This window comes from Aplosporella prunicola (assembly GCF_010093885.1).
Source record: "Aplosporella prunicola CBS 121167 unplaced genomic scaffold K452scaffold_19, whole genome shotgun sequence".
Taxonomy (NCBI): domain Eukaryota; kingdom Fungi; phylum Ascomycota; class Dothideomycetes; order Botryosphaeriales; family Aplosporellaceae; genus Aplosporella; species Aplosporella prunicola.
This window is the reverse complement of record NW_022983547.1, coordinates 621,420-645,093: the sequence shown is the minus strand read 5'-3', so window position 1 is coordinate 645,093 and position 23,674 is coordinate 621,420. Positions and strand designations below refer to the sequence as shown.

General features: G+C 53.9%; 7 protein-coding genes and 1 non-coding gene across 8 annotated transcripts; 3 read left to right on the top strand and 5 right to left on the bottom strand.

Annotated features, from left to right (window-relative positions):
• Positions 1-5: 5 nt before the first annotated feature.
• K452DRAFT_64801 (uncharacterized protein) lies at positions 6-783 on the bottom strand. The gene has a single exon (XM_033546974.1). The coding sequence runs from the start codon at positions 639-641 to the stop codon at positions 48-50; it is 594 nt and encodes a 197-aa protein (XP_033395446.1). The 5' UTR covers positions 642-783; the 3' UTR covers positions 6-47.
• A 19-nt stretch (positions 784-802) lies between these two features.
• K452DRAFT_64799 (uncharacterized protein) lies at positions 803-1,335 on the top strand. The gene has a single exon (XM_033546973.1). The coding sequence runs from the start codon at positions 885-887 to the stop codon at positions 1,293-1,295; it is 411 nt and encodes a 136-aa protein (XP_033395445.1). The 5' UTR covers positions 803-884; the 3' UTR covers positions 1,296-1,335.
• A 1,643-nt stretch (positions 1,336-2,978) lies between these two features.
• K452DRAFT_310626 (uncharacterized protein) lies at positions 2,979-5,737 on the bottom strand (the record flags this gene model as incomplete). Its single annotated transcript, XM_033543352.1, has 2 exons — positions 2,979-3,787; positions 3,844-5,737. The coding sequence occupies 2 exons, from the start codon at positions 5,735-5,737 to the stop codon at positions 2,979-2,981; spliced, it is 2,703 nt and encodes a 900-aa protein (XP_033395444.1).
• A 642-nt stretch (positions 5,738-6,379) lies between these two features.
• Positions 6,380-6,469, top strand: K452DRAFT_t113. Its single transcript has one exon. It is a non-coding gene; the product is annotated as a tRNA-Val (tRNA).
• A 5,905-nt stretch (positions 6,470-12,374) lies between these two features.
• On the bottom strand, positions 12,375-13,094 carry K452DRAFT_64696 (uncharacterized protein). The gene has a single exon (XM_033546971.1). The coding sequence runs from the start codon at positions 12,972-12,974 to the stop codon at positions 12,468-12,470; it is 507 nt and encodes a 168-aa protein (XP_033395443.1). The 5' UTR covers positions 12,975-13,094; the 3' UTR covers positions 12,375-12,467.
• Positions 13,095-13,438: 344 nt separating this feature from the next.
• Positions 13,439-19,470, bottom strand: K452DRAFT_300243 (uncharacterized protein; the record flags this gene model as incomplete). Its single annotated transcript, XM_033542309.1, has 4 exons — positions 13,439-13,748; positions 13,805-19,249; positions 19,308-19,325; positions 19,460-19,470. The coding sequence occupies 4 exons, from the start codon at positions 19,468-19,470 to the stop codon at positions 13,439-13,441; spliced, it is 5,784 nt and encodes a 1,927-aa protein (XP_033395442.1).
• Positions 19,471-20,152: 682 nt separating this feature from the next.
• K452DRAFT_232265 (uncharacterized protein) lies at positions 20,153-22,249 on the bottom strand (the record flags this gene model as incomplete). The annotated part of the gene is made up of 5 exons (XM_033537217.1): positions 20,153-20,469; positions 20,525-21,154; positions 21,216-21,662; positions 21,758-21,953; positions 22,079-22,249. 5 exons carry the CDS (start codon positions 22,247-22,249, stop codon positions 20,153-20,155), a joined length of 1,761 nt encoding a protein of 586 aa, XP_033395441.1.
• A 234-nt stretch (positions 22,250-22,483) lies between these two features.
• K452DRAFT_64728 (uncharacterized protein) lies at positions 22,484-23,551 on the top strand. Its single transcript, XM_033546972.1, has one exon. It carries the CDS (start codon positions 22,718-22,720, stop codon positions 23,369-23,371), a length of 654 nt encoding a protein of 217 aa, XP_033395440.1. The 5' UTR covers positions 22,484-22,717; the 3' UTR covers positions 23,372-23,551.
• Positions 23,552-23,674: the final 123 nt, after the last annotated feature.

Genomic DNA, 23,674 nt, shown 5'->3' with positions numbered 1-23,674 from the left:
ATACCTGGGTCTGGTAGGGCATGGGTCGGTCGGTCGGTTTGGTCCGGTCAGAGTCGCGGAATGAATTGAATGGGATAGGGTGGGATGGGTTGGGAGCTTACTGGTTGGTTGGTTGGTTGGTGCTTGCGCGGATGGTTGGGATAATGACGGAGACGCTTGACATGGGACGCCATGACAATGGCATGGACGGATGGGATGGTCAAACAAACAAACGGATGAGATGGGGTGGGGATGGAGTGGGTGCTGGGATTGCTTTCTTGTTTTGCTACTTGTCTACTAATGTGGCCGGATGGGATGGAGTCTGTACATACATAGCTGGAGCAGCGCAGCAGATGAGAAGACCTAAGGCGCGAATGAATGAGAACGAGAGAGAACCAGGGAGACTGAGGATGCGGTCGGGCATGGGCGTGGGTGTGGGGTGCTGAGGTTGGCGAGGTGGGCATTGTTGCGGTGCCGCTGAGTGTGTGTGTGTGTGTGTGTGTGTGTGTGTGTGTGCTGATGTGGTGCCGTATGTATGGATGCTGCTGATGGTGGTATCGGCGTGTTGGATGGATGGATGTATGGATGTATGTACCTGTGATGACTCTGCCGACACGATGCGACGCCACCAATATGTATGCCTGTATGTGTGTACGATGCATGTAATTGTAACTTAATGTACATGTACGAAGTACGCTCTTGGCAGTATGTGGTTAGCGACCGCCGTGCCGTTTTCTCGTCTGCCTGGTCTGGTCTGGGCGATTGCTGATTACTTGGGCTTGTCGTTCGAATGTTCACGCACTCACTCACTTCCGTCCGGACTCGCCCTTGCCATATGGTTGTGTTATTATAATAGGTGATTAAGACTGATCCGATACCCCTGCACGTCTCGATCCTTGCGCCTTATGTGTAGGATGGTATTCTGGTGTTGTCGCTCGCTCCTGACACGGCTACCGCATACCACGTGCTCGCCTGCCTGCAATGCCTTTCCCTGCCCTTGTCTCTGCCCTTGCCCTTGCTCTTGCCCTTCTCCTTCTTCGTCTACCCTCACCAGTAGGTACAACAATTGCAGCACTACACACCCACTCCCTCTCCAGCACCACAACACAGCACACGACCTACTTATACACACACACCCCCGCCCGGACACACACCCGACCACACACGCACGCAAGCACCACCACCGGCACAAGCACCGGTACCCCGCCCACGTCGGCGGCGCACTCTCCGCCGCCGACGTGGCGTCCTGTGCCGTGCCGTGTGTGCCTCGTCTTGACACACCACACCACACCACCTGCGCTGCACGATGCACTTAAGTGCCGCTTATGCGTGCGTGCGTGCGTGCGTGCGTGCGTGGCTTGGCGTGCATGGTGCGCACGCGAGCGCTGTGCTATGCTTGGCGCTAGTGCGTGTGCTGGGATGAAGGGGGGTGTGGTGTGTTTGCGTATCAAAGGGAGGTAACTAGGATGTTGAATCTGTCTGTGCTGGGGCTGTAGTTCAGGTTGGTTCAGCGGCTGAGATATATGGTGCGCTCGAGTACTATGTACTCATAGGTGGAGGCGCAGTGGTTAGTCTTAATTAGCGGTGTCTGGATGGATTCGTGGCCCGTCGCTGAGACGGGTATTTATGCTGCCGCTTGCTTGCGGCTGGTAGTCTATACATAAAGTGACACTCAGCATAGAGCTGCGGGGTTGTAGTGGCACGTTTTAGTACCGGATAGTTTGCCTACATACCCCCTCTAGATTTTTGCCCGCCCTACGTGATAGTATCTATAGAATTATATGATGTGTTTTCTACTCTTTATATACTTAGGTCTTTATACCCTTATTGTGAGTATATTTGTACCCTTTGAATATTTTGTTTTTATACCCTCGTAGATACTCTAATAATCGTGTATGTCTATACCTTCGTAGTATACTCTAGTACTCGTATATTTTTACTTTTATATAATTATATAGTACCCACTAGCCGTGGCGTAATGGTCTTAGTTAAGGGGTGGGCAAACTATCCGGGGCCAAAGAATAATGATATACCTTTAAATAGTCGATAAAGCCTACTGTTTAGACGCTTGCTTACCTGGTACTCCAAGCACGTTTCAAAAATTCATCCAAGTCAGCAGTGATGTGACGACGATTACCATCTCTTCATCAAAAAGACCAATCCCATTAGTATACATCCGTCTTGAGCAGCATATCAGCATAATATTGACAATTTGATGGCAATGTTGAAACAGCAGCACTGTTCTTAAAGCAGCTCTGCCGCGAAACGCCAGGATGCATAATGTTGGTTGGAAGGAGCCAACGCATCAGTCTGGTAGTCGTCTCCCTGCGGCATGCGGACCACTCAGGGAGTACTGAGAAGGATGAATAGAGCTGTGCAGTTACTAGTCAGTGCCTTATAACAGAGACACGAAACCGGGAAGCTTACAGGAACAACAGCAGCAACTCCATCTCCTTCTAAAACACCATCGCCACCCTCCTCTTCAGCCCACTCACCAACACCATATTCCACATAACACAAAGCCGACGACAAGCCATACTATTTATACAAACCTACATACACTACAGCGCTCAGCAGCAGCAGCCCATCTGTCTACACCACACCAACCACACCAAGCACCAAAAATGCAACCGACCAAGCCCAAAGAAACAAAAGAAGAAGAAGAAGAAGAAGAAAAAGAAGAAGAGGAAGAGTGGAATGATGTATGATTCTTGATATTTGTCCCCCAATGGTGATTTTTTGGAAAACAAAAACAACAACAACAACAACGGAGAAAACGGCACCAGAAATGCGACGGCGCACACTAAACAGCGGAATTATGACGACACCACCACCACCACCACCACCACCACCACCACCACAGCGACAAAATACCCTTATCTGTCCGCTACACGGCAGGCTAGCAGCTAGATTGGCTGGTTGGGTAGCGGGTCGCCCATCTCTCTCATCCGCGCACCATCACCTGCCTATCTAGAAAAACCAGACAGACACCAACCTATCTATACAACAGCGCCACCAGGCGGGGTCGGGGTGCCCGGGTCGGGGATATCATCAGGCAGCTTGCCAGGGCCAGAAGGGTTCGGCATACCGCTGCCAGCGCCCTCGCGGTCGCCGCGCCCGCCAAAGTACTTGGTGAAGTCCTTGGGGTCGTCAAACGGACGCTTGCCGAGCAAGCGCTCCAAGTCGTCGCGCGTCAGCATCTCCTTGCGCAGCAGCTCCTCGGCCACGATGCCGACCTCCTTCTTGCGCGCCGTCAGCAGGTCGCGGCACTGCTTGTGCGCCTCCTCGACAATGCGCCGCACCTCGGCGTCGATGTTCTTGGCCGTCTCCTCCGAGAACGGCTTGTGCAGCTGCTGCTGCCCGTCGTCCTCGTAGTAGATGTAGCCGATCTTGCGGCTCATGCCCCACTTCGTCACCATGGCTGTTGCCATGCGCGTGACTTTGTTGAAGTCGTCCGACGCGCCTGACGTCACCGTCTCAAAGTGCAGTTCTTCGCTTACGCGCCCGCCCAGCGCCATCGCCATCCGGTCCACCAGCTGGTTCACGTTCATCAGGTACGTGTCGCCCGACGGCAGGTACTGCGCATATCCGAGCGCGCCGCTGCCACGCGGGATGATGCTGACCTTCAGCAGCGGATCGGCGTACTTGAAGTACCAACCGCAGATGGCGTGACCGGCTTCGTGGTATGCGACGGTCTTTTTGTCTTCAGGAGACAGGACCATGGACTTCTTTTCCAGACCGCCAATGACACGCTCGATGGCTTGCTCGAAGTGTGTCATCGCAACGGTCTCGGCCTGGTGGCGAGCAGCTGTGATTGCGTTAGCACACGTTACTCTCATAATGTTGAAATTGTAATGAACTCACCAATGAGAGCAGCTTCGTTGACACAGTTGGCAATGTCGGCACCAGCGAAGCCGGGAGTCAGCGCAGCAAGGCGTCCAGTCAAGAACTCAATGTCTTCCTTTGTGACAATCTTCTTCAGGTGGACATTGAAAATCTGCTTCCGGCCCTCCATCGTCGGCCTGTCAATGGCAATATGCCTATCGAAACGACCAGGACGCATGAGCGCCTTGTCAAGAACGTCCGGCCTGTTAGTACCCGCGAGGACAACAACCTGCTCCGAGGTGTTGAAGCCGTCCATTTCGGTCAGAATCTGGTTGAGCGTGCTTTCTCTCTCGTCATTGCCACCACCGAAGCTCTGCTTGGCTCTTGACTTTCCGATTGCATCGATTTCATCGATGAAGATGATGCAGGGCGTGTTCTTGCGAGCGTTGGCGAACAGATCACGGACTCTTGAAGGGCCAACACCGACAAACATCTCGACGAATTCAGAACCACTGACACTGAAGAAGGGCACCCGCGATTCACCAGCAGTGGCTTTGGCCAGAAGGGTCTTACCAGTACCAGGAGGACCGGACAGAATCGCGCCGCGGGGGATCTTAGCACCAAGTTTCTGGTAAATACTGGGCTCCTTCAGGAAGCTGACGAACTCCATGATTTCCGTCTTGGCTTCATCCATACCGGCGACATCCGCGAACTTGACCTTGATGTCCGTCTCGTGGTTGAACTTCTTGGCGCGACTCCTGCCCATGCCGAAGATACCGCTCGAGCCGCCCGCACCACCGCCAGCCTTCCTGGACAGGAAAAATATCACGCTAATAAACAGGAGCGTGGGACCGAACGAGAGCAGGGTAGCTAGCCAGGGGCCATCATCAGAATAGGAGACCGGAATGCGTTCGGAGCTGGGGATGCCAAGCTCATCCTGTGCCTTGTCTACCCTGCGCTCAAAGGACTCGATGGAGCCGAGGGTGAAGTAGTAGTGGAAGTTGGCGTTGGCAGCAGGAGAATCAGGATACATTGATGCGACAGCATCTGTGTGCAGGTAGACGCGTGCTCTTGTGCCACCCACAACCACAATCTTTTCCACCAAACCCTTGTCGAGGAACGTCGTCCTGAACTCTTGCCATGAGATCTCCCTAGAGCTCTCACCGGGTACGAGGAGGCGGTAGAGAAGCCATGAAAAGAATGTCGTCGCGATTATGGTGCCAAGATCCACACTTCCCATGTTCCAGGGATCTCCAGGTGGCGGCTTCTTGCCGCCCTCCTTCGACTTCTTCTCATGTTGCTTTGGGCCAGGGTCGTGAGCGCCAGCCTTTTGCTCGGGTGTCTCCTGTTCGAAGTTCACGGATTTGTTGCTGGGTTTCTCATCCTTCTTTTCCTCTCCGTAGACGCTGCGGTGGGCGGCTTTGCGAGCCAACTCGGTTGTAAGCTTGATCAGCCTCGTGACCGTCGACATATCCAACGGTGCGCCACCCGCGACATTCTTCATAATGTCGCGCATCTCCTCCGGCAAGCCTTCTTTCTTCAACGAGTCGAACGCTTTGTCAACCTCTCTCTTCAGTGGCCCGGGCAGGCCGCGTTTTACTTGTTCCGCTAACTTGTCAAGCTCCTGCTCTTCCTCCGGCGTAAGTTTCGAGGCATTGGATTCGGTGTTGGCTCCCTTGCCATCTGTGGCGCTCTTCCCCGACTCCGCCTTGTTCTCTCCTTTGGCCGCATTGTTGCCACCACTGCGGTCCTTTTGGTCCTTCGGATCGCCGGGCTGATTGCTGGCATACAGCCTTATGCGCTGGTGCGCAAATACTGCTCTGGGGAGTGAAGACGGGCAGCGAGGGCGATAGGCGGCGCGTCGCGCTATGGATTCGATGCCGCTTCTCGAAAAGCGCGCGAGAGTGCCTGACCGCAAGGCAAGGGTCGTCATTGTCCGATGCGGGAGAGGAGAATGCGGGAGGAGGTGGTGATGAGGGAGATGCGCCTCAACAATTCACCATCCAAGGGCGTCGTGAGGGCGTGACTAGGCGGGTTAGATGGCGACTCAGCTTAGGTGACGCGATGACTTTTGGACGGACGCCGCGGCGTTTGTTTTCCCGATCCGACGGACCCTGCCTGCCCGGCCATGCTTACCAACCTGTCCGCCAGTCTTGCCTTCACAACTGACAAAAGCCGTCTGCGACTCTGCTATTTGGAATTTACCCTGGTGCCCGACCTCTCTTTAGCTGCGCTGCATACCCCAGCGTGGAAATGCCCGTCTTTCAAGCCGCAGCACCCTGGCAATGAACCCCGCAATTCGGGAGCTACAGCCATGCCGACTGATCGCCCTCAGCAAGATGCCAGCTGTCCATCATTCGCTGCCGGGTGGACTGTCTATATCGATCTAGGCTCTCTTTGCATACTTCAGTCACTTTGTTTCTGCTTTTTGCTTTGTCGTAAAAAAATTCTCCACTACGGCCCAATCACTTTTCGCTGCCAAATGTCAACGAACTATCCTTTGGTGCACACGGCGATTTTCATTTTTGATTAGTATATTTATTATACTTGCACAGTGTCTTTCATCGAATCCCATGTCGGGTTGGTGTAGTTGGTTATCACGTCAGTCTAACAGGATCTATCCTGCGAGCACTGAAGGTCGCGCGTTCAAGTCGCGCATCCGATATTTTTTTCGCTCTTACTTCCATATTTTTGCCGTCTAATTTTTTGCCCTTGTCCCGTGCGTCCTGGTGCTGGAACGGCGCGGCAAAACGCGGTTCAAGCTAACCGGCCCGAAATGCTACAACGTTGAACGGCAACTACACCAGTGTCTGTTCAATATCACTTTGTTTGAAAGAATTCGTTTCGTCGCTTATTGCTGTCTGTTTCTCTTGTCTTTCCCTTTATTAGCCTCTTGATCAAGCCGTTTGCGTTCACAGAATCAACCCTTTTGATTTTATAAATTGATCTATCTTCTTCTCACGGCAAACTGCAGAAAGCACTGAGTATGTACCGCCTATGTACTGAGAAAGTACTTACTTTGAGCGAGTTTCAGATTCCTTGTCTGGATTCTAATGCAGAAGGAAATGCATGGGATATAATCCTGAAAGTATATTATAATATAAAAGTTGATTCAGTAAGTAGATCACCTCAAAGATACAAAGCATTCTTTCGTTGAAACCCTTATTGCTTCACCGTCTGCAATACCACTGGCAAAAAAAATTACGAACTACCTCTCAACAGAGGGCTAATTTCAAGTTCTTTACCTTAGTCTTTTTGCCCGGCGGGGGCAGTTTTCAAAGGGACTCTACCGTTAAACAAGACGTAGATCTCGTCTCCGCGGTGGGTGTCAAATAAAGCTAGCCCTAACAACCCACCTCTCAAAATGGAGAAGCACTTAGAGTGCGTCTTTCAACCTGCCGCCACCACTTGAAAACATGGCCCTGAATGGTCGTCCAAGTCGACCAACTCTCAACGACATCGCACGGATCGGGTACCTGACCTCCGTGGACAGCCTCACCGACTTCTGCTATTCTGTAAACATCAACAGTTACAAACCAACTACTCCATCCACACATAGTTGTACACTCGTCCCTTCACCCCGAGAAGCGCCGCATCCTCGCGCCGATTGTCCGGACAAACAACGACATCGAATCCCCCCACAAAGGCAGAAGCAAACGAAAACCCTCACCGACGATCACCAACTCCTTCGCCTGCAGCGCATGCGCATCCAGTATCTAAAATGCTGCTGAAGAGGTTCGACGGAGGTCGTTCTCGTCCTCGCCCTCGTCCTCGCCCTCGCCTTCGCTCTCGTCTTGGCCCTAAGCCGCAGCATACCCGGCAATCGGCGGCAACATGTAAGAAGCCGCCGAGGTTCGACGGAGGTCGTCCTAGCCCTCGCTCTCGTCTTGGCCCTAGGCCGCGGCAAATCCCAGGATAGGCGGCTACATATAAGGGGCCGCCAGGTCGGCCTCCGGCTCCGGCTCTGGTTCAGCTTTAGATTCAGCCTCAGGTTCAGACTCAGGCTTGCTCTCGCCCTCGAATAGCCGCTAGAAAGCTAGGAAACGGCTCTCCTGCCTCCGCTCGCGCTATACGCTACCCCAACAATACCATCAAAGTCTGGACTGTGTGGACGCGGGCGCGGCAGCAGTGGATGCTAGCCAGTCGTTGCGCAGTACGTCTCGTTGGGGAAGATGACGCGCAAGACGGTGAGCTAGGAGCATGGTGCAGGCTGCATATGAGGGTTACGTTGGGCGGGAGAACGGTTTCTTGTACTACCCAAGAGCAGCCCAGTTAGGGGTGGGGTATAAGGGCTTGAGCGCTTTAGTGAAGGCGGGTACGGCTTCACTGCCGCCGTTTTCGAAACGATATGCGCCTGTGATTACGAGGAGCATGTTACTGTATTTTCGTAATACGCTCTACAGACGCCAGGTCCAAATGATAAAAGAAAACAAAGTTCAACGCGAAAACTAACAGTATTAGTTCCCACCTGGTCATAAAAACTAGGACCCGTTCAGCACTTCTAAGCGATCTTTCTGTTCAACGATATAGGAAAGTCACTAAGACTAATCCAGGAATCGAACGCTGCCTAATTTGCGGTGGCGTATAGTATGTCTAATGGTTTAAACTACTAAACTAATGACGCTGACTCTTGCTTTTGGGTTAAGGAATGGGTTAGATGTACTGCTTTTTGTTCATAAATGATTTTGCAGTGGCTTTTAGCGCTGGCAAATGGAGTGCATTGGGCTTAGTACTGCGTGGGATAGGACGGAATTGTAACATACCGGAGATGGGATCTCGGTATCTTAGAAGAGGTTGAGAATGTGGCGGGCTGTGACCTCATGCTTATAGTGCTATCGACGGATCTGGTTATGAGCATTCCAATCAAAGAGTCAGCGAAAAGTCTCCTGTAGGTCTGTGGCACAAGGACAAATTAAAGAAACTTATACTCTTTTGGCTTGTTCAGTTCAGTAGAGTTTAAAGCTCCTCCACAACCCCACAGCAGAATCACCGAACACGAAACGAACAACTCGTCAGTCAGTGGCTACAGGATTTCTTTGAAGTGCGATGTTTTGTCCTTATAAGCCATATTCCTACACAAGCACACGCTCCAACCCATCAGCATCTCCACAAAAAACAGCCTTGGTTGGGCACAATGGGTACTGGACACTAAAACGATGATCTTTAATATGGGTCCGGTGCCACAGCCAGTGGGCAGCGCAAACTGACATTGTAGAAACTAAAAACCGAAGGGGCCAACGGCGAAGGAGACGGTGAAATCGTACATCACTTAAATTAGGTGGCCTTCATCACTACTGAAAGCTGACGTGCACCATCATTACGCTGTAAGCCTGGGGAATATAGAAAGTAGGTCCCTCGTTTGTAAGCTATGTACTTTTTTTTCGAGACCTCTAGGCTCGTCTTTTTTGGTCATTGTAGCGTCAGTGACAACCCTTCAGGTTCTGAAGGAATTATTTTCATCAGTCATCGGACGTTATGCTTGCATGCTGTTTCTTGTCGTGTTGCTGTTGTTGATTGATAGAGCCACGTAGTACAAAATGATTTATACGGACACTAACATTCTTTAGCGCCATATTGCTTTCTTCCACAGGACGTGTTTCATTCAGCTACGCGAATTCCAGATTCTTTTTGTTGTTGTGTAAATATTCAGGCTACCTAGCTGTGCGTTCGGCCGTAGCCGGTCTGCGCATACTATACAATTTACCTGTAAGGCAGCCTCGGCGGAGCCGGTCGGGTAAGGTCAATTTAAAGCCACAGACAGTGAAGGCTTCGGAAGCATTGTAAGGCGTGTCTGAACCTTTGAAGGTAGGAGAATGGAGAAGATGGGGGATGCTACCTGTAAAAACAGTGGCATGTTTTACTAGTAAGGTGACTCGTAGCGTGCGCTACTGTTGATACTAATGTTGGCTAGTAAAAGAGCTTCCATCCTGCTATTTGTTATCACTCTTAAATTCCGGAAGATTTCCATCGTCCTATTAAGCGGGCAAATCAGGTATATCTCCGCAGGAAGGGCCAAAGGATCTGTATTATTATTCGGAGAAAGTCTTTCTCTTATGAATATGGCTTGGTGTGGTAACAGCCGTCTGCCATGTTTTGCAACGTATAAGTGTATAAATATGGAACATTGTAAGAGAAACGCACACAAAAAACAGCAGTAAGTCTATAAAATGCATATACCACATTTTGTACAGAAGAAAGGCCTTTAAGAAAGATTTATAACTCCGCCGCGGTGTGCAGGGGGGAATCTATACCAAATTAAGATGCCTCTCTATGCATTCAACTCTCTTCTATGACTAACGCATGATAGCTCCCTTACTATCACCATCACTTACACGTCCGCGGGAGCCGCGGGAGCCGCGGGAGCTGTAGGAGTCGCGGAAGCTAACAAAGACCGGTAAAGTACCGTTACCGGACCGGAAGCTTACTGCAAGCTCTACACTCAAAAAGCTACCAGGCTCGAGAGCAGAACACTCAAAGAAGCGCCTTACCTCGCGTACAGGAATGGTAGCCGAAATCCACAACTATTACCCCAGTTAGTGCGCACTGTACTCAGGCTCTGTGTCACCTTATATTTAATAACGGTAATAAATAACTCCAGATATAGCTCCACATCCTCATTTTTCAATAGATGAAAGCTCGTTACCCCTATATAAATTACAACCATAGATCGAATAGTAGTAAAAGCAGATAACCTGAAAAACATACATAAGGGAAGAAGTAGTTGCAGCGAATTCCACTGAGATCAGGCTTCTAAACAAACGTAATTTTCCATACATCGGGGACATGTTAGCGGAGATAGTAGCATCTTCGCACTATACTACAGTTTAAATTTCCTAAAAAGGGATACAATTATAAACATTAGCCTTTACCCAGCGTACAAACCTATCGTAAAAGGGTCTTTAGCCTATTATTTCAGACGCTGGGTAACCAGTAACCTTACAAGATCTTCAGCTTTTCGCTCCAAGGTTGCTCGGCCACCAAAAGCGGATCATAGCATAAAGCTGGAGAAATTTGCCTTGTAAAACGCAGGGTTAGGTTTGTAGAGCTTGAACCCTGGCATTTTAAAATCTGCTATACTAAATGTTTTGGTTTATTAATACTACTACTACTGCATCTACACTAGTGCTTGACCGAGTGGATTCAAAGCTTATGAAGCATGACTATCCAGCAGTTATAAACATTCTTTCCAACTATCTCCGACTGTCGCCTCGACTATATATTTATCATTACAAACTCCTAAGTACACACGGCAAATAATTCGTTTCCTATACTTTAAATGCGCCATCACTTAACCACTGCATAAGCAGCCAGCCAACATTTCCCAACGTCGGCCAGTGCAAAAAACACCGAGCAGGCATCGGCGTCGGGGTCGGACGTCGGGGTCGGAGCTCGGTAGTCGGAGAACAAACAGTTCGAAAGAGCGGCCAACACTCCAGCGCAGCAAACGTCAGATCCGGGGAGCAGAACAAAAAAGAAAAACGAAAGTATGAGCTTGCAACCAAGTCCTAGGAGACACTTAGCCAAAGCTTAAGTAAGTAGTTAGTACGAGTAGGAGCAGACAGAACCTACGCACGAGCGCAAGCGGCGGTCGGTAATAAGTCGGCGAACCGGGGGTCGGGGAGATCGGAGGGATCGGGCAGAGTCGGGCAGCGCAGCGTAAGCAGGTCGTACGTCGGACGGGGCCATGTTTCGGCGCAGCCCAGCACTCGCCGGATACGGTGGCGCAGAGGTGCCTAAGAGGAGGTGGTGGGGTGAGAGGGGGGCAGTGGAGACGGTGGGGAAAGAAACGAAACCTTACGGACAAGGTACTCCGTACCTCGCCTCGCGGCAGGGGGCGGCTAGCTTGCTACATAGCATGTAGGGGTTAGGGAACTACTGGAGGAGGGCAGCAGAGCAGAGACGCAGCGAGCGACTACGAACGACCGTTGGCCGTCCCGTAACGCTCCGATGCTGGGCTCCACATATGTCAGAGAGGTTGACGCTGTGGCTTTTGCTACGCGTAGTATCTGTGCGCGCCTTGGGCTACGAGTGCTTGCTGTGTCTGCCTTGCTGCAGGCCGTCTTCGTCTGATCTCATCGTGATTGCGTTTCTTCGGATTTTGGCTCTAGGCGTCTAGCTCCGCGCTGCCGAGCTGTGGCTTGCAATGCGTTGCTAACTATTATCGCCTATTCTAGTAACCTACTTTGCAGCAATCACGAGTAATAGTCCCTAAACGTCAACATGAACGGAAGCTCAGAACCAAAAGCAAGCATACACGAGTACACAACAAAACCACCCAAGCCTTGAAGAAGAAAGAAAGAAAGAAAGAAGAAGACAAGAACCTACAGTACTACCATCTCATCCCACCCGCTGGCAAAGCAACAGCAACCTCAAAAGAAAAAAACAGAGAAAGAGAAGACAGAAAAAACGAAATACAACAAACAAAGCAGAAGAACCCATTGAAAACCCACAGACAGCAGATTCGTCACGTATCAACACCTTGCCAAACAACCAAACTACACACACACACACACACACACACACACACACACACACACACACACACACACACACACGCACGCACAGCAAAAAACATACATTGTACACGCTAACACGACTTGCCAATCCATCCATCCAGTCAACAGCGCACTCCTCTCATCTACCCAGCTGAGCCGACAAAAGACTTACATAGACACAGCCAGCCAGCCAGCCAGCCAGCCAGCCAGCCAGCCAAACCCACCCCACGCACCCACCGTCAACAGTGGAAACGTAGAAACGTACATAACATAGCAGCAAACCCATGCCATCCCGTTCTTCACTCCAACCTTAACCCCAACCCAGCCAAACCCCGCCAAACCCAGCCAGACCCAGCCAATCCATGCGTGCCGATCCGATCCGATTCCCCAACTATGCACATACAGCCATTCATCAAAGCGGCAAAGAAACCCTTCCTTCTGCGTATGTGTATATGAGTGCGTGTGTGTGAGAGTGTGAGAGTGAGAGGGTATGGGAGCGAGAGAGAGAGAGAGCGAGAGAGATATAGAGATATAGAGAGATATAGAGATATAGAGAGATATAGAGATATAGAGAGACAGAGAGACAGACAGAGAGACAGAGACAGAGAGAGAGAGAGAGGGAGAGCCTGAGCCTGATTCCCTACTTCCATCCCGAAGCCCATCCCACCCACCCATCCCAATTCATTCAACCCATCCTATGCTAACCTAGCCTAGCCTATTCATCCTGTCCTATCCATCCCATCCCATCCGACCCATTGCAAGCGCAAGCCTCAACCCCATTCTATTCCATTGCGTCCTATTCCGTCCCATCCCGTCCCGTCCAACCAATCCATCACTCCATCAACCCCGAGATCAATATCAACCAAGCCAGCCCTAAAGAGTATCACTCCAAGAATCCCCTTCTTCTCCCGACCCATGGGGAAGAAACCTAAAACGGAAAAGAAGAAGAAGAAAAGACGACGACAGAAGAGAGGGGGGGAACAAAGAGAAAGCAAAAAGGAAAATAAAGATACAAGCAACAAACCCGAAAGCCCCTCCCCCCAAAAGAGCCAAGCAGGCTCAAGCACCAAACCATCCCGCAACTCCATCATCCCATAATCCCGTCCATCATTCCTATCCTATCTAAAACCACCGCTACCCTATCCCTTCATCGTCGCCAAGAAATTGTCCAGGTCAAACTCCTCCTGGTACTGCCGCTCATCCCACAGCTCGCCCAGCTCATCCAAGAAGCCGCGCTTGCCCTTCTCGCGCACCTCGCCCGTCGCGTCGACCGCGTCGTCCTCGTTGATATTGTCGCCTGCGCCCGCGCCCCCGGCGCCGCCGGGCGGCTCGCTCGAGTCTGTCGACAGGTTGAACAAGTCTAGGATCTGGTCCGTCTCCATAGTGCCCAGGCCCGCGTTCTGCTGGTTCACCACCGTGCTGGCCACGTCGATTTTGAAGCGTTGGAGGCTGTGATGTTATGTCAGCGATTGATGCTTGTTTTGTTAGTCGGGACTGCGGCTTACCTCAAGATTTTCTCCTCCAGGGTCCCGCGCGTCACGATGCGGTACACGTTGACGACCTTCTTCTGGCCGATGCGGTGCGCGCGGTCCATGGCCTGCATGTCCTTCTGTGGGTTCCAGTCGTGCTCGACGAAGATGACCGTGTCGGCGCCCGTGAGGTTGAGCCCCAGGCCACCCACGCTCGTCGTCAGCAGCAGCACGTCATAACTCGGGTCGCTGTTGAACTTGTTCACTATGTCCTGGCGCTTGTTCGCTTCGACGCTGCCATCCATACGCATGAACTGTACGCTCGGCAGCATCTTCTTCAGCACCGTATCCTGCACCATGTCAAGCATCTCCTTCATCTGGCAGAAGATTAGCGCCCGATGCGGCGAGACGGCCTCGGCGGCAGTGGGCGGCATGTCTCCGTGAGCACCATCGGCAGGTGTGGCGCCGATGCCGCAGTCGACCAACAGATCGCGCAAAGCGGTAAGCTTGGGTGCGTGTGCAGCGTCGCGAAGGCTGCTGCCAGACTTAGAGAGATACTGCTCAATCGCGGCATATTGCTTGTGCTCCGGCTTCATCACCAGTGCGGGCGAATTGCAAAGCTTGCGCATGTACTGAAGGGCCTGGAAGATGTGCTGCTTGCTCTCCTTGTCGTTGTTTGAGGCCTTTTCGGCGAGCGTCTTGCCCTCCTTCTTCGTGAAGTCTTCGAACAGCCTCTTCTGCAGATCTGAAAGATCGCAGTAATAGTTCTGCAAAATCTTGGGCGGCAAGTCGTCCAGGACTTCCTCCTTGAGACGACGCAACAAGAATGGCAAGACCTGCTTGTGAAGGGCTTCAATAGCCAATGCTCCCGCTTCCTGCTCCTTTGAGGATGATTTGGAGAAACGAGATGCAGCAATGGGCTTGGCGAAGCGGTCTTGGAAGACCTTCTCTGTTCCCAGGAACCCGGGCATGAGGAAGTCGAACAATGACCAGAGCTCAAGGACGTTGTTCTGAATAGGCGTGCCAGTAAGGATGAGACGGTGGTTAGAGAGGAGACGCTTGACAGCAATAGTGGTCTTCGTCTTGCTGTTCTTGATCAAGTGGCCCTCGTCCAATACGCAGTAGTTCCAGTTCATCGGTGCTAGAACATCAATGTCGTTACGGCAGATGTCATAGGACGTGATGACAATGTCAGCAGTATCGAGCTGGCTCTTGACCTTGGCGCGTTCACCAGGCGGACCGACGTACGCGACGGGGTTGAGGAACGGAGCGTAGGTGCGGATCTCCTGTTGCCAATGGCCAGACAAAGTAGGGGGACAGACTATCAGCGAAGGCAAGCGACGCACATCTGGCGCGCCAGACTTGGCAAATTCCTCTGCACGGTTGTGGTGGTCGCTCGCCACGATGCAGATAGTCTGCAACGTCTTACCCAGACCCATGTCATCGCAAAGAATGCCGTGGAGGTGGTAACGATTCAGGAAAGCAAGCCAGTTGACGCCTTCTTGCTGGTACGAGCGGAGGTCGGCCTTGATGGCGACTGGGATATCGAATTGCTCGACCTTCTTTGCATCAAGCATTTGAGCGATGAACTCGCGCTCACGGTCCCTGCCCTCCAACAGCTCCTGAGGAAGTCCAGGGGGGTCGGGGATGCCCGCTTCGAGCGGCACCAGCTTGACGAGCGTTGCAAAGGTCGTGGTGGCAATGAGGCGGACGTCGTTGTCGGAGTCGCTCATACGGCCCAACACCGGTACGATGAGGAAGATAACATAAGGCAATATTCCATCCTCCATAACATGGATAAGGTGATAGATGCACTCGATAGCTCCCTGGCGGTAGTGGACGTCGACGGGATTGCTGATGTTTGGCAGGACTTTGGTGACGAGCATAGTGATGCCTTGAACGGTCATGATGCTGCAGATAGTAGCGAAGCACTTCGCCGCAGCATACCGAAGGACGGAGAGCTTTGACTTCAACGCTTGCGCGATCAAGGGCAGTAATTCGAGAACGAACGCGTGCAGATCCGGGTGGAACTTGCCCACTAATGCACGCAGGGTCGAAAGGCCATCCACAACTTCCTGGCCAAGAGTGCTTTCCGGGTCCCTGATGTCGGCGGGGAGGTCTTCTCTCTCAAAGGTCTTCTTGATAGGGGATTCGATCAGAGTGCGTAGGATAGGAATCTTTTGGAACAGTCCGGCGCCGAAATTGATAACCATTTGCTCCAAAGCTTCCTTTGCACCGCGCCTAGTGATGCGCGCTGCTCTGGCCTCCTTCTCGAAGCGAGCAGCATCCGGATGGTCGCGGATATCCTCTTCCTTCTTAAGAGACAGAATGCCAATTTCCACGTCGGCATTGACATGGAATTCTGGCGTTTCCGCAGTCTCCATGCAGCAGAACTTGACGAGGTTTCCGACGACCTTTTCTACGATGACACGCTTGCCGTTGGTAGCAACGTGCTCGACGAGGACAGCGACAGATGCCGCAGAGCGCTTCTGAAGCTCGACATTTTCCTCATTCTTGACGCTGTCCATCATGCCCTTAATAGTCAAGGCAGGCTTCTTCGGAATCTCGTCCAACGCAACAATGGCGCCTGCCGCGGCGGCCTTGATGCGGACATCGCGCTCTTGCTTGACATCCTTGGCCTCTTCTATCGCGTTTTGTGCATCGGACTGAGCGGCAAGGAGCTGTTGGAGAGCAGCCACGCGGCTTGCAGGAGTCAGGGCCTTTCTTAGCCGCTCAAAATCAGTACCGATGATCTTTTCTCCATCCGTGATCGAAAAGGCGTATTGGCTGGCATCCGGCTCGCCTTGTACAATGACGGCAAGTTGAGGCAGCTTGGCAGGCGGGATATGTCCAAGATCGCGGAAGGTGTTGAGTAACGACTGGCACTGTGCACGGACGATGGTAAGATAGCTGGTGAGATCCCCATAGCAGGCTGGCCTGTCCCCTTCTACCATGACACGGAGAGCTTTTGCCAAGTCATGTGATAAATCGTCTTTCACGCCCGAAGACCTGGCATATTCTTCGGCAATCATGCACGTCGTTAGTTGCGTCGTCGAGTAAATAGAGCGCAGGTACGGCAGAAGCTTTGGCGCAAAAACGGCTTGCCGCGACGCGGCAGGCCAGAATGCGATGGCTTTGCCTAAGGCCGTTGCGGCGTAAATCTTCGACCGGATGATGGTATCAGTGCCGACGAGGTCAACATCGCCTTCCATCATGGGAGCGTCAATGTTGTGCGCGGAGGGCGGCGGCGTATCCTTCTCCTTTGGCTTTTCAATCCTCCGGCGTTTTCTCGGTGCTGGCTCCGCTGCGGAAGACACAGGAGAGATTCGGCGAGAAGCATGGCCGCTTGGCGCGTACGACTGGCCAGAAGGTCGGATGAAGAGAGTTGTGTCCATCGGTATGGGATGACGAGACACGCCTATCGGGTGAGCAGTAAGAGTGACAAGAGGTTCAATGTGGGGTTGGAACTCAGTGGCAAAGGCTTCCGGGCCTTGAGCGGCGAGGACGTCCAGAAGCGCGTCCCACACCTGAATTGAAAGTTTTAGGACAGCTTCGTTGCGCTCCACAAGAAGGTTCTGATAGACCAGCCTGAGAGCCTTGCCGTTGATCCAACCCTTGGTGCCTTCGCCCTCAATGGCCAAAAAGGTAAGCAATGCGCGTAGTACAGCAGAGCGTACGCTCGTAATCGTGTGGCGTAGGAAAGGAAAGAGACGAGGAACCAGATGAGTGAACGACTGCTCAGAGTCCTTGGCGGCATTGAGTTTCATGGCGTCCAAAACTTCCGTGAAACTACAGAGTTTGGCCAGCAGATCCATGACGGATCCCGTACTGGCGCTAAGGTCGTCGCTAAGGTTAGACAAACAGTCCCAAACGATGTGGATGAGACTATTCAAGGCAGCTGGACGGAGGTTGACGAATTCCTTGGCGACTGGGATCAATGTGGCAGCGGAGACCGCCCGGACATCGTCGTCAAAATCGCCGAGGCCCCGCATGACGGCGTTGAGAACGCCGTCCATGAGAGAAGAATCCGTCAAGAGCAGGTCGTTACGGACAGCGACCAGATACCTCATGCCGATCATGCCTCCGTGGCAAGCTTGCCAGACGCGCTTCTCGTTGAACTCGTCTTGCATCACCAAGCGGTAAAGGACCATGTATACGGCCCGGACCAGGTCAGGTGAAAGGTATTGAAGTACAGCGCCGAGAGTCTGACCCGCAGTCTCCCGGATGGGTGCAACGACATTATCTGATACATAATCGCCGAAGCGGTCCAACATGAAGACACAGCAGATGCGGCACGACATGTCGTCCAGCCATCTCTGATTGAGAAGGTCATTCTGCGCGCGAGTCTTACCGCGTGAACGGCCAGCTCCGGCACCGTGTACTCGAACCACTTCTCTGAGACCCATCGCAGCGCCGTGCCTTATCTCCCAGTTGGGGTCGAAAAGATCGACGGTAAGGATTTCGCACAACTTGTCGTAAGGCCATTCCAAGCCCTCCTCTTCCGCTTCAGTTTGGAAGGTAGACTTTTCTGGCACGGGCGCGCCCTTGAACTCCGACACGACCTTGGTCTCGTCATCGCCACCTTGGCGTTCTATCGAAAAGTAATCCCCAATTTTGTTGGTGCTCTCTGACTCTTCTGCTTTGACCTCGGTTTTGACGGGATGCGGCGTCGGCTCGGCGGGTGTCTGCGGGTAGTCTGTGCTGCCTCTGCGCGTGGAGAGATCGATGACACGAACCTTGTTGGCTTGACCTTTCAGGTGCATCTTGTTCTTGCGCTTCAGCGCATTGAGCTGCCTCTTGCTGAGAGCATGGCCGTTCTCGTCGATCGGGGTCTGGGCCGTGTTTTCGGTCGGCGACGACGCAGGGTTATGGCCTGGGGAGGATATGCTGTTGTTGCGCGGCACGTTCGTGTCAATTCGGTGCATGCCGGGAGTTGGTGGAGGCATGCTAGATCTCGACGCCGTGGGTACAATGTCTTCCTGGGTGACAATGTCCTCATCAAAATACTCTCCGCCGAATCCCAGACGCGCCTTAAGGCTCTTTTTCTGATAGGCCAGGCGTTCTGCCGGGTCCATGGCTGCGAGCTTAAAGTCATACTCTCTGCCGGCGCTGCCGAGCAGGTGCTTTCCGTTCTTGAGGATCATGGGGATGTCCAGGGTGCCAAGCTGGAGAGCATCTTCGGAGAGGGGAGGCAGCTCAAGCTGCTCCCATTTGATTGCGACGCCGTTGGAAGCATGGCCGTTGGTTTCAGACTTGACGGGTGGCTCATCGTCGGCGTTGGGGTCGAATTTCTCGGCGTTCTCGACGATGCCGCCGATGGCCTTGGCGGCAGCGGTGCGCGTGTCCCATGACTTGGAACGAAGGTATGGGATAACGCGGGTGAGGAGATTGAACAGCTCCTCCGGATGGGCCTTCTGGATGTCGGCGAGCTGCTGGGCGGCGGTATTCCGGATGAGCTGGGTGCTGCCCGTTTCCAGAAGGCTGAGAGACAAGCGACGCGGTCAGCACAGCAAAGGTGGACGTATGGAGCGATACTTACGTGACTAAGCGGTCCAAGCTGGACCAAAACAGGACGCGTTAGCCTCGGATCCACCATGATTGCAGGGCGCGGGGCGCGCCAAGAGGCCCGTCCGACCGGGCGGGCGATGCAGGAAATGAAGATCGTCATGTGATTGGCTGGTAGCGACTTACCGGGACGCCATAACTTACGCCTCCTGGGCACGACAAAACAACAGCGGGAGAGTCGCGACGCGGGCTAGGTCGAGCAGAGGGAGATGCAGCAGCAGCTGACGGCGGCGGCGGGGGCGAATCGAGGCGGGCGCGCGGTCGGGGTGCGGATCATCACTGGGTGGTTCGAAGGCTGGGCCGAAACGGGAACAAAGCCGGAAAAAAGAGGCGGCGGTTTTGGTGTTGGTGCGGACGTGACATTCGCTCTCTCTGACGGAGCGCGCGACCTCTTGTTATAAGCTCGCTGCGTGTGCGCTGAGCACCCCTGCACCGTCCGAGCTTTGAACCGCGCTAGCCCGCTTCCGGCCTTAGCACGCCTTCTCTCCCGCAAGACTTTTGGGCGTTTTTTTTTTGCGATGGCCAACGTCGGCCTTTTTTTTTTTTTTCTCTGTTCTTTGCGCTCTCTCTTGCCTCAACTCTCGCTGTCTCTCTCTACCGCGCCTCCCTTTGTGTCTCTGTGTGCCTTGGACCCCGTGCCGCGTGCTGCGTGTCTCTCCCTCCCTCTCTCGCTCTCTCTTCTCTCGACCCCAAACCCCTTCTGCCCCTTCTCAGAGGCCACCTGGCACATCCCCGGCTCAGCCTTGTGTGTCGCGCCCCAGGCAATCACTCCAGCCGCACACACCACCATCCATCGCTGCCTCCTCCCCCGCAATCTAATCATTTCACCGCGTGCCTGTCTGCGCCCTTGGCCCATTCGCGCAGCACATTCTTCTTCACCTTGCCCGTCGACGTCTTGGGCAACTCCCCTACCACCTCGACCTCGCGCGGCACCATGAACTTGCTGATCTGGCTCTGGTGCTTCGCCCACTCTATCACCTCCGCCCCGCTGACCTGCCTGCCCGCCTTCACCGTCACAAACGCCTTGGGTCGCTCCCCCCAGTGCGAGTCGGCAACGGCCACCACGCCCGCTTCCAGCACCTCCGGATGAGTCACCAGCATGCTCTCCAGCGCGACCGACGATATGTTCTCGCCGCCTGTCCAAAGTCCGTCAGCTCCGCCGCCCGCGTACGCCATGCTGCCAAAACTCACCGCTGATGATGATGTCCTTTGCGCGATCGAGGATTTGCACCGCGCCGTCCGGATGCCACACGGCAAGGTCGCCGGAATGCGAAACACCGCCAGCAAACAGCTTCTTCGTCGCCTCGGGGTCTTTGTAATAACCCCTCGCGCAGATGTTGCCCGTGAAGACTATCTCGCCGATTTCTTTGCCGTCTTTCGCCGCATCGACGACTGCGCCGCCCGGCTGGTCGAGTTTTATCACTCGAACCGGCAAGCTTGTCAAGAAACCGTGGCCTTGGCGCGCCATTCTCGCGTACCTTTCTTTGTCAGGCAGCTCTTGCCACGCCGGCAGGTGGTATCCCTTGGTGATGGGGCCGTACGTCTCCGTCAGACCGTACACGTGAACGGGGTACAGATTCAAATTCGTCATTGTCTCGAACAGGTGCGCCGTCGGCGGACTCGCGGCAACCGTCACTCGCACCGGCTGTGGCAGCCGTTCTGCTTCCTCGGCAGCGCAGAGAAGCGTGTTTACTGTAGGTGCGGCATTAAAGTGAGTAATGCGCTCCTCTTTTAGCATCCGCCAAATCTGGGGATAGTCAATTTTCCTCAAGCAATAGTGCGTCCCTCGCACGGCGGTGACGGCCCATGGGAAAGTCCACCCTATTTCAAATCTCAACGTCAGCTGCGTCAGCCCTTTTTCGCGTAACCTGACTGCGCGCACCTGTCGCGTGGAACATTGGTAACGTCCACAGATATCGACACCGTCCCGTGTGAAAATTCAACCCGGACTCGATCACGTTTGCCAGGGTAGCGAGGTAGGCGCCTCGGTGGGTATACTCCACGCCTTTCGGGCGAGCAGTCGTTCCACTCGTATACGCCAGCGCAAGCAAATCATCCTCGCTTTGTGCCTGCGCTTCAAGATCCGCCCAACCTTTGCCGCCCTGGGCCGTGTCGTATTGCAGACCCTCCAGCACAGCCTCGTCGAACTGTCCACTCAGCTCTCCTTCAGTCACGTCAGTGTCTGTATCCACTATTATAGGAACATTGGGCGCCAAATCGCGGTAGCCGTCCAAAAGCGATTGAAACTCCGCATCAACGATGACAATTTCGGCGTCCGAATGCTGCAGGATGTACGATATGTCGTCCTTCTTCAGCCGATAATTGACACCTAGGAAGATTGCACCAACAGGATCAGCATTTAATGTTCCACCACAGAGCTGAAGAAACGGCGGTGCGCGCGCAAGGCGCCAGAAGGATCCATACCGACACTCACTGCGCCTGCAGCCGCGATGCCGAACAAGCTCTCGAGGAACGCAGGTGTATTCGGGCACAAAATGCCCACACGCTTGTAGCCGTGCTTCTTGAGGAAGTAAGCAAATCCGCGCGCTCGGTCCGCCGCTTCATCGTACGAGCGGCGCAAAACTCGTCCGTTCGCCGTGACGTGGTATATAGCTTCGGCCTATCCATTATGGCGCACTGGTCAGCCTGATGCGTCTGCTAAGGTAGGTCGCGGAGAGATGTGGACTTTGCGCGTTCGCCGGCCGGCAGGCCCGTGCAGTTTTTGCTAAGACATTGGGCCCTTACATCTGGTTCTATGGCCGCGGCACGCGGCAGGAAGCTTGTGGGCGAGAGGGAGTGGTAGTTGTAGCGATGCGTGAAAGCGCCCTGTTGCTGTTGCGCATGTGCCTCATCGGAATGCGACGAAGGGAGGAAGTGCGCCGCGAGGCTCTGCAGGCGGGTTTTTGCGCCAGACATGATGGTTGCTTAAATAGCGGCAGCTGTGGGAATTGTGAGCGCCGTTGTCGTCTTCGTGGTGGCGAGTTACGCAGCGCTCCTCAGTGCGCAAGCGAAGACGGGAGGAAGTAGGTATGTAGCAGCGGTGGTGGCAGCGGAAAGTGGGCGGGCAAGCGGGAGAAGGAGAGAGACCCCGCACACTCGTAAGTTCTCACTCACCAGCAAGTACCACAGACCCAAAGAAGCGCGGGATCAGCTCGCCAGCAAAATGCGACACCCCAGGAAAGAGAAAACAAAGAAGGAAGAAAGACAGAAAGCAAGAAGCGTCCGCGAGCAAATGAAACCCAAACCTAACCTTAGAAAGCAAAGGTGAGTACGAACAGCAGCAGCAGCAGAAGAAAGAAAAAAAAGGCGTAACCTACAACGCAGCCCACGTGCGCGCGTCTCCGCCGCCCCAGCACGAGAGGTACATACGTAGTTACCACGTACATGGCCAACACACGCGACTTCTCCGCAGCGGAAGAGGGCAACGCCGCAAAGCCTCTGGCGTTCCCGAGGTTAGAAAGCGGCGAGCAGCGACGGTCACGTCAGGCAGGAGGGGCAGCGCCGGTGCGGGATGGGGAATGTGGGGAAGCGAGGCGGGCTGGCGGGCTGGCGGGCGCGCGGCGAGTCAGAGGGGTCCGGCCGAGCGAGCGAGCGAAAGTTAGTGACTGTCGGCGAACGATGCCCTTGCCCTCTCTCTCTCTCTCTCTCGGATGGACAATGGAACGCGGTGAGCGCTCTGCGCCGCGCGGAGCAGCATCTTGCGGCGTGTGTATGTACAATATGGGCGCGGTTATCTACCTAGTTGCGGGGAGGTGGAGAGAGAAAGAGAGTGGGAGAGCTATTTGCGACTTCACTACAGGGCAGAGCAAGGCAGGGCGTGCTAGGGCGCGTGGGATGGCAGTGCCGCTAGTGGGACTGACTACTGACTATCTGCTCCCTAGGCAGTGCTGCTACCACGTACAGTACAGTACAGTATCTGGGTGTCCACATGCACGCAGTACGCACTGCGCTGTGCTGTGGTGTATGGGGATGGCGCTAGCGTTGGCGTGGGGGTTCTTTTGCCTACCCGCCTGCCTGCCTGCTTGCTTGCTTGCTTGATGCAGTGCCAACTACGAGTACAGGATGGACGGATGGATGGATGGCATGGCATTGGCATGGCAGGGCATAACATGCATGCACGCTCTGGTCTAGCCCAACCCTACCTGCTGGCGTGTGTACCTCGATCGAAGCCTCGCCCACAACGGTAGGACAGCGCGACGCAGGGCGGAGGTCGTGACTCGTCGCCGTCGGCCGAGCGGGTGTCGTGCAGACCAGCAGACCGGGGCCGTGGCGGCCTTACCCCAACTGCTACCTACTACCCAGGTACTGCGTGCGTATTGTGGGGTAGGGTTGCTTTCAGGT

Bases quoted from the DNA above. Each gene is read 5' to 3' on its own strand.
- K452DRAFT_64801 (XM_033546974.1), bottom strand. From the start codon at position 641: ATGCATCGTACACACATACAGGCATACATATTGGTGGCGTCGCATCGT.
- K452DRAFT_64799 (XM_033546973.1), top strand. From the start codon at position 885: ATGTGTAGGATGGTATTCTGGTGTTGTCGCTCGCTCCTGACACGGCTA.
- K452DRAFT_64696 (XM_033546971.1), bottom strand. From the start codon at position 12,974: ATGGGTGGGTGGGATGGGCTTCGGGATGGAAGTAGGGAATCAGGCTCA.
- K452DRAFT_64728 (XM_033546972.1), top strand. From the start codon at position 22,718: ATGGCCAACACACGCGACTTCTCCGCAGCGGAAGAGGGCAACGCCGCA.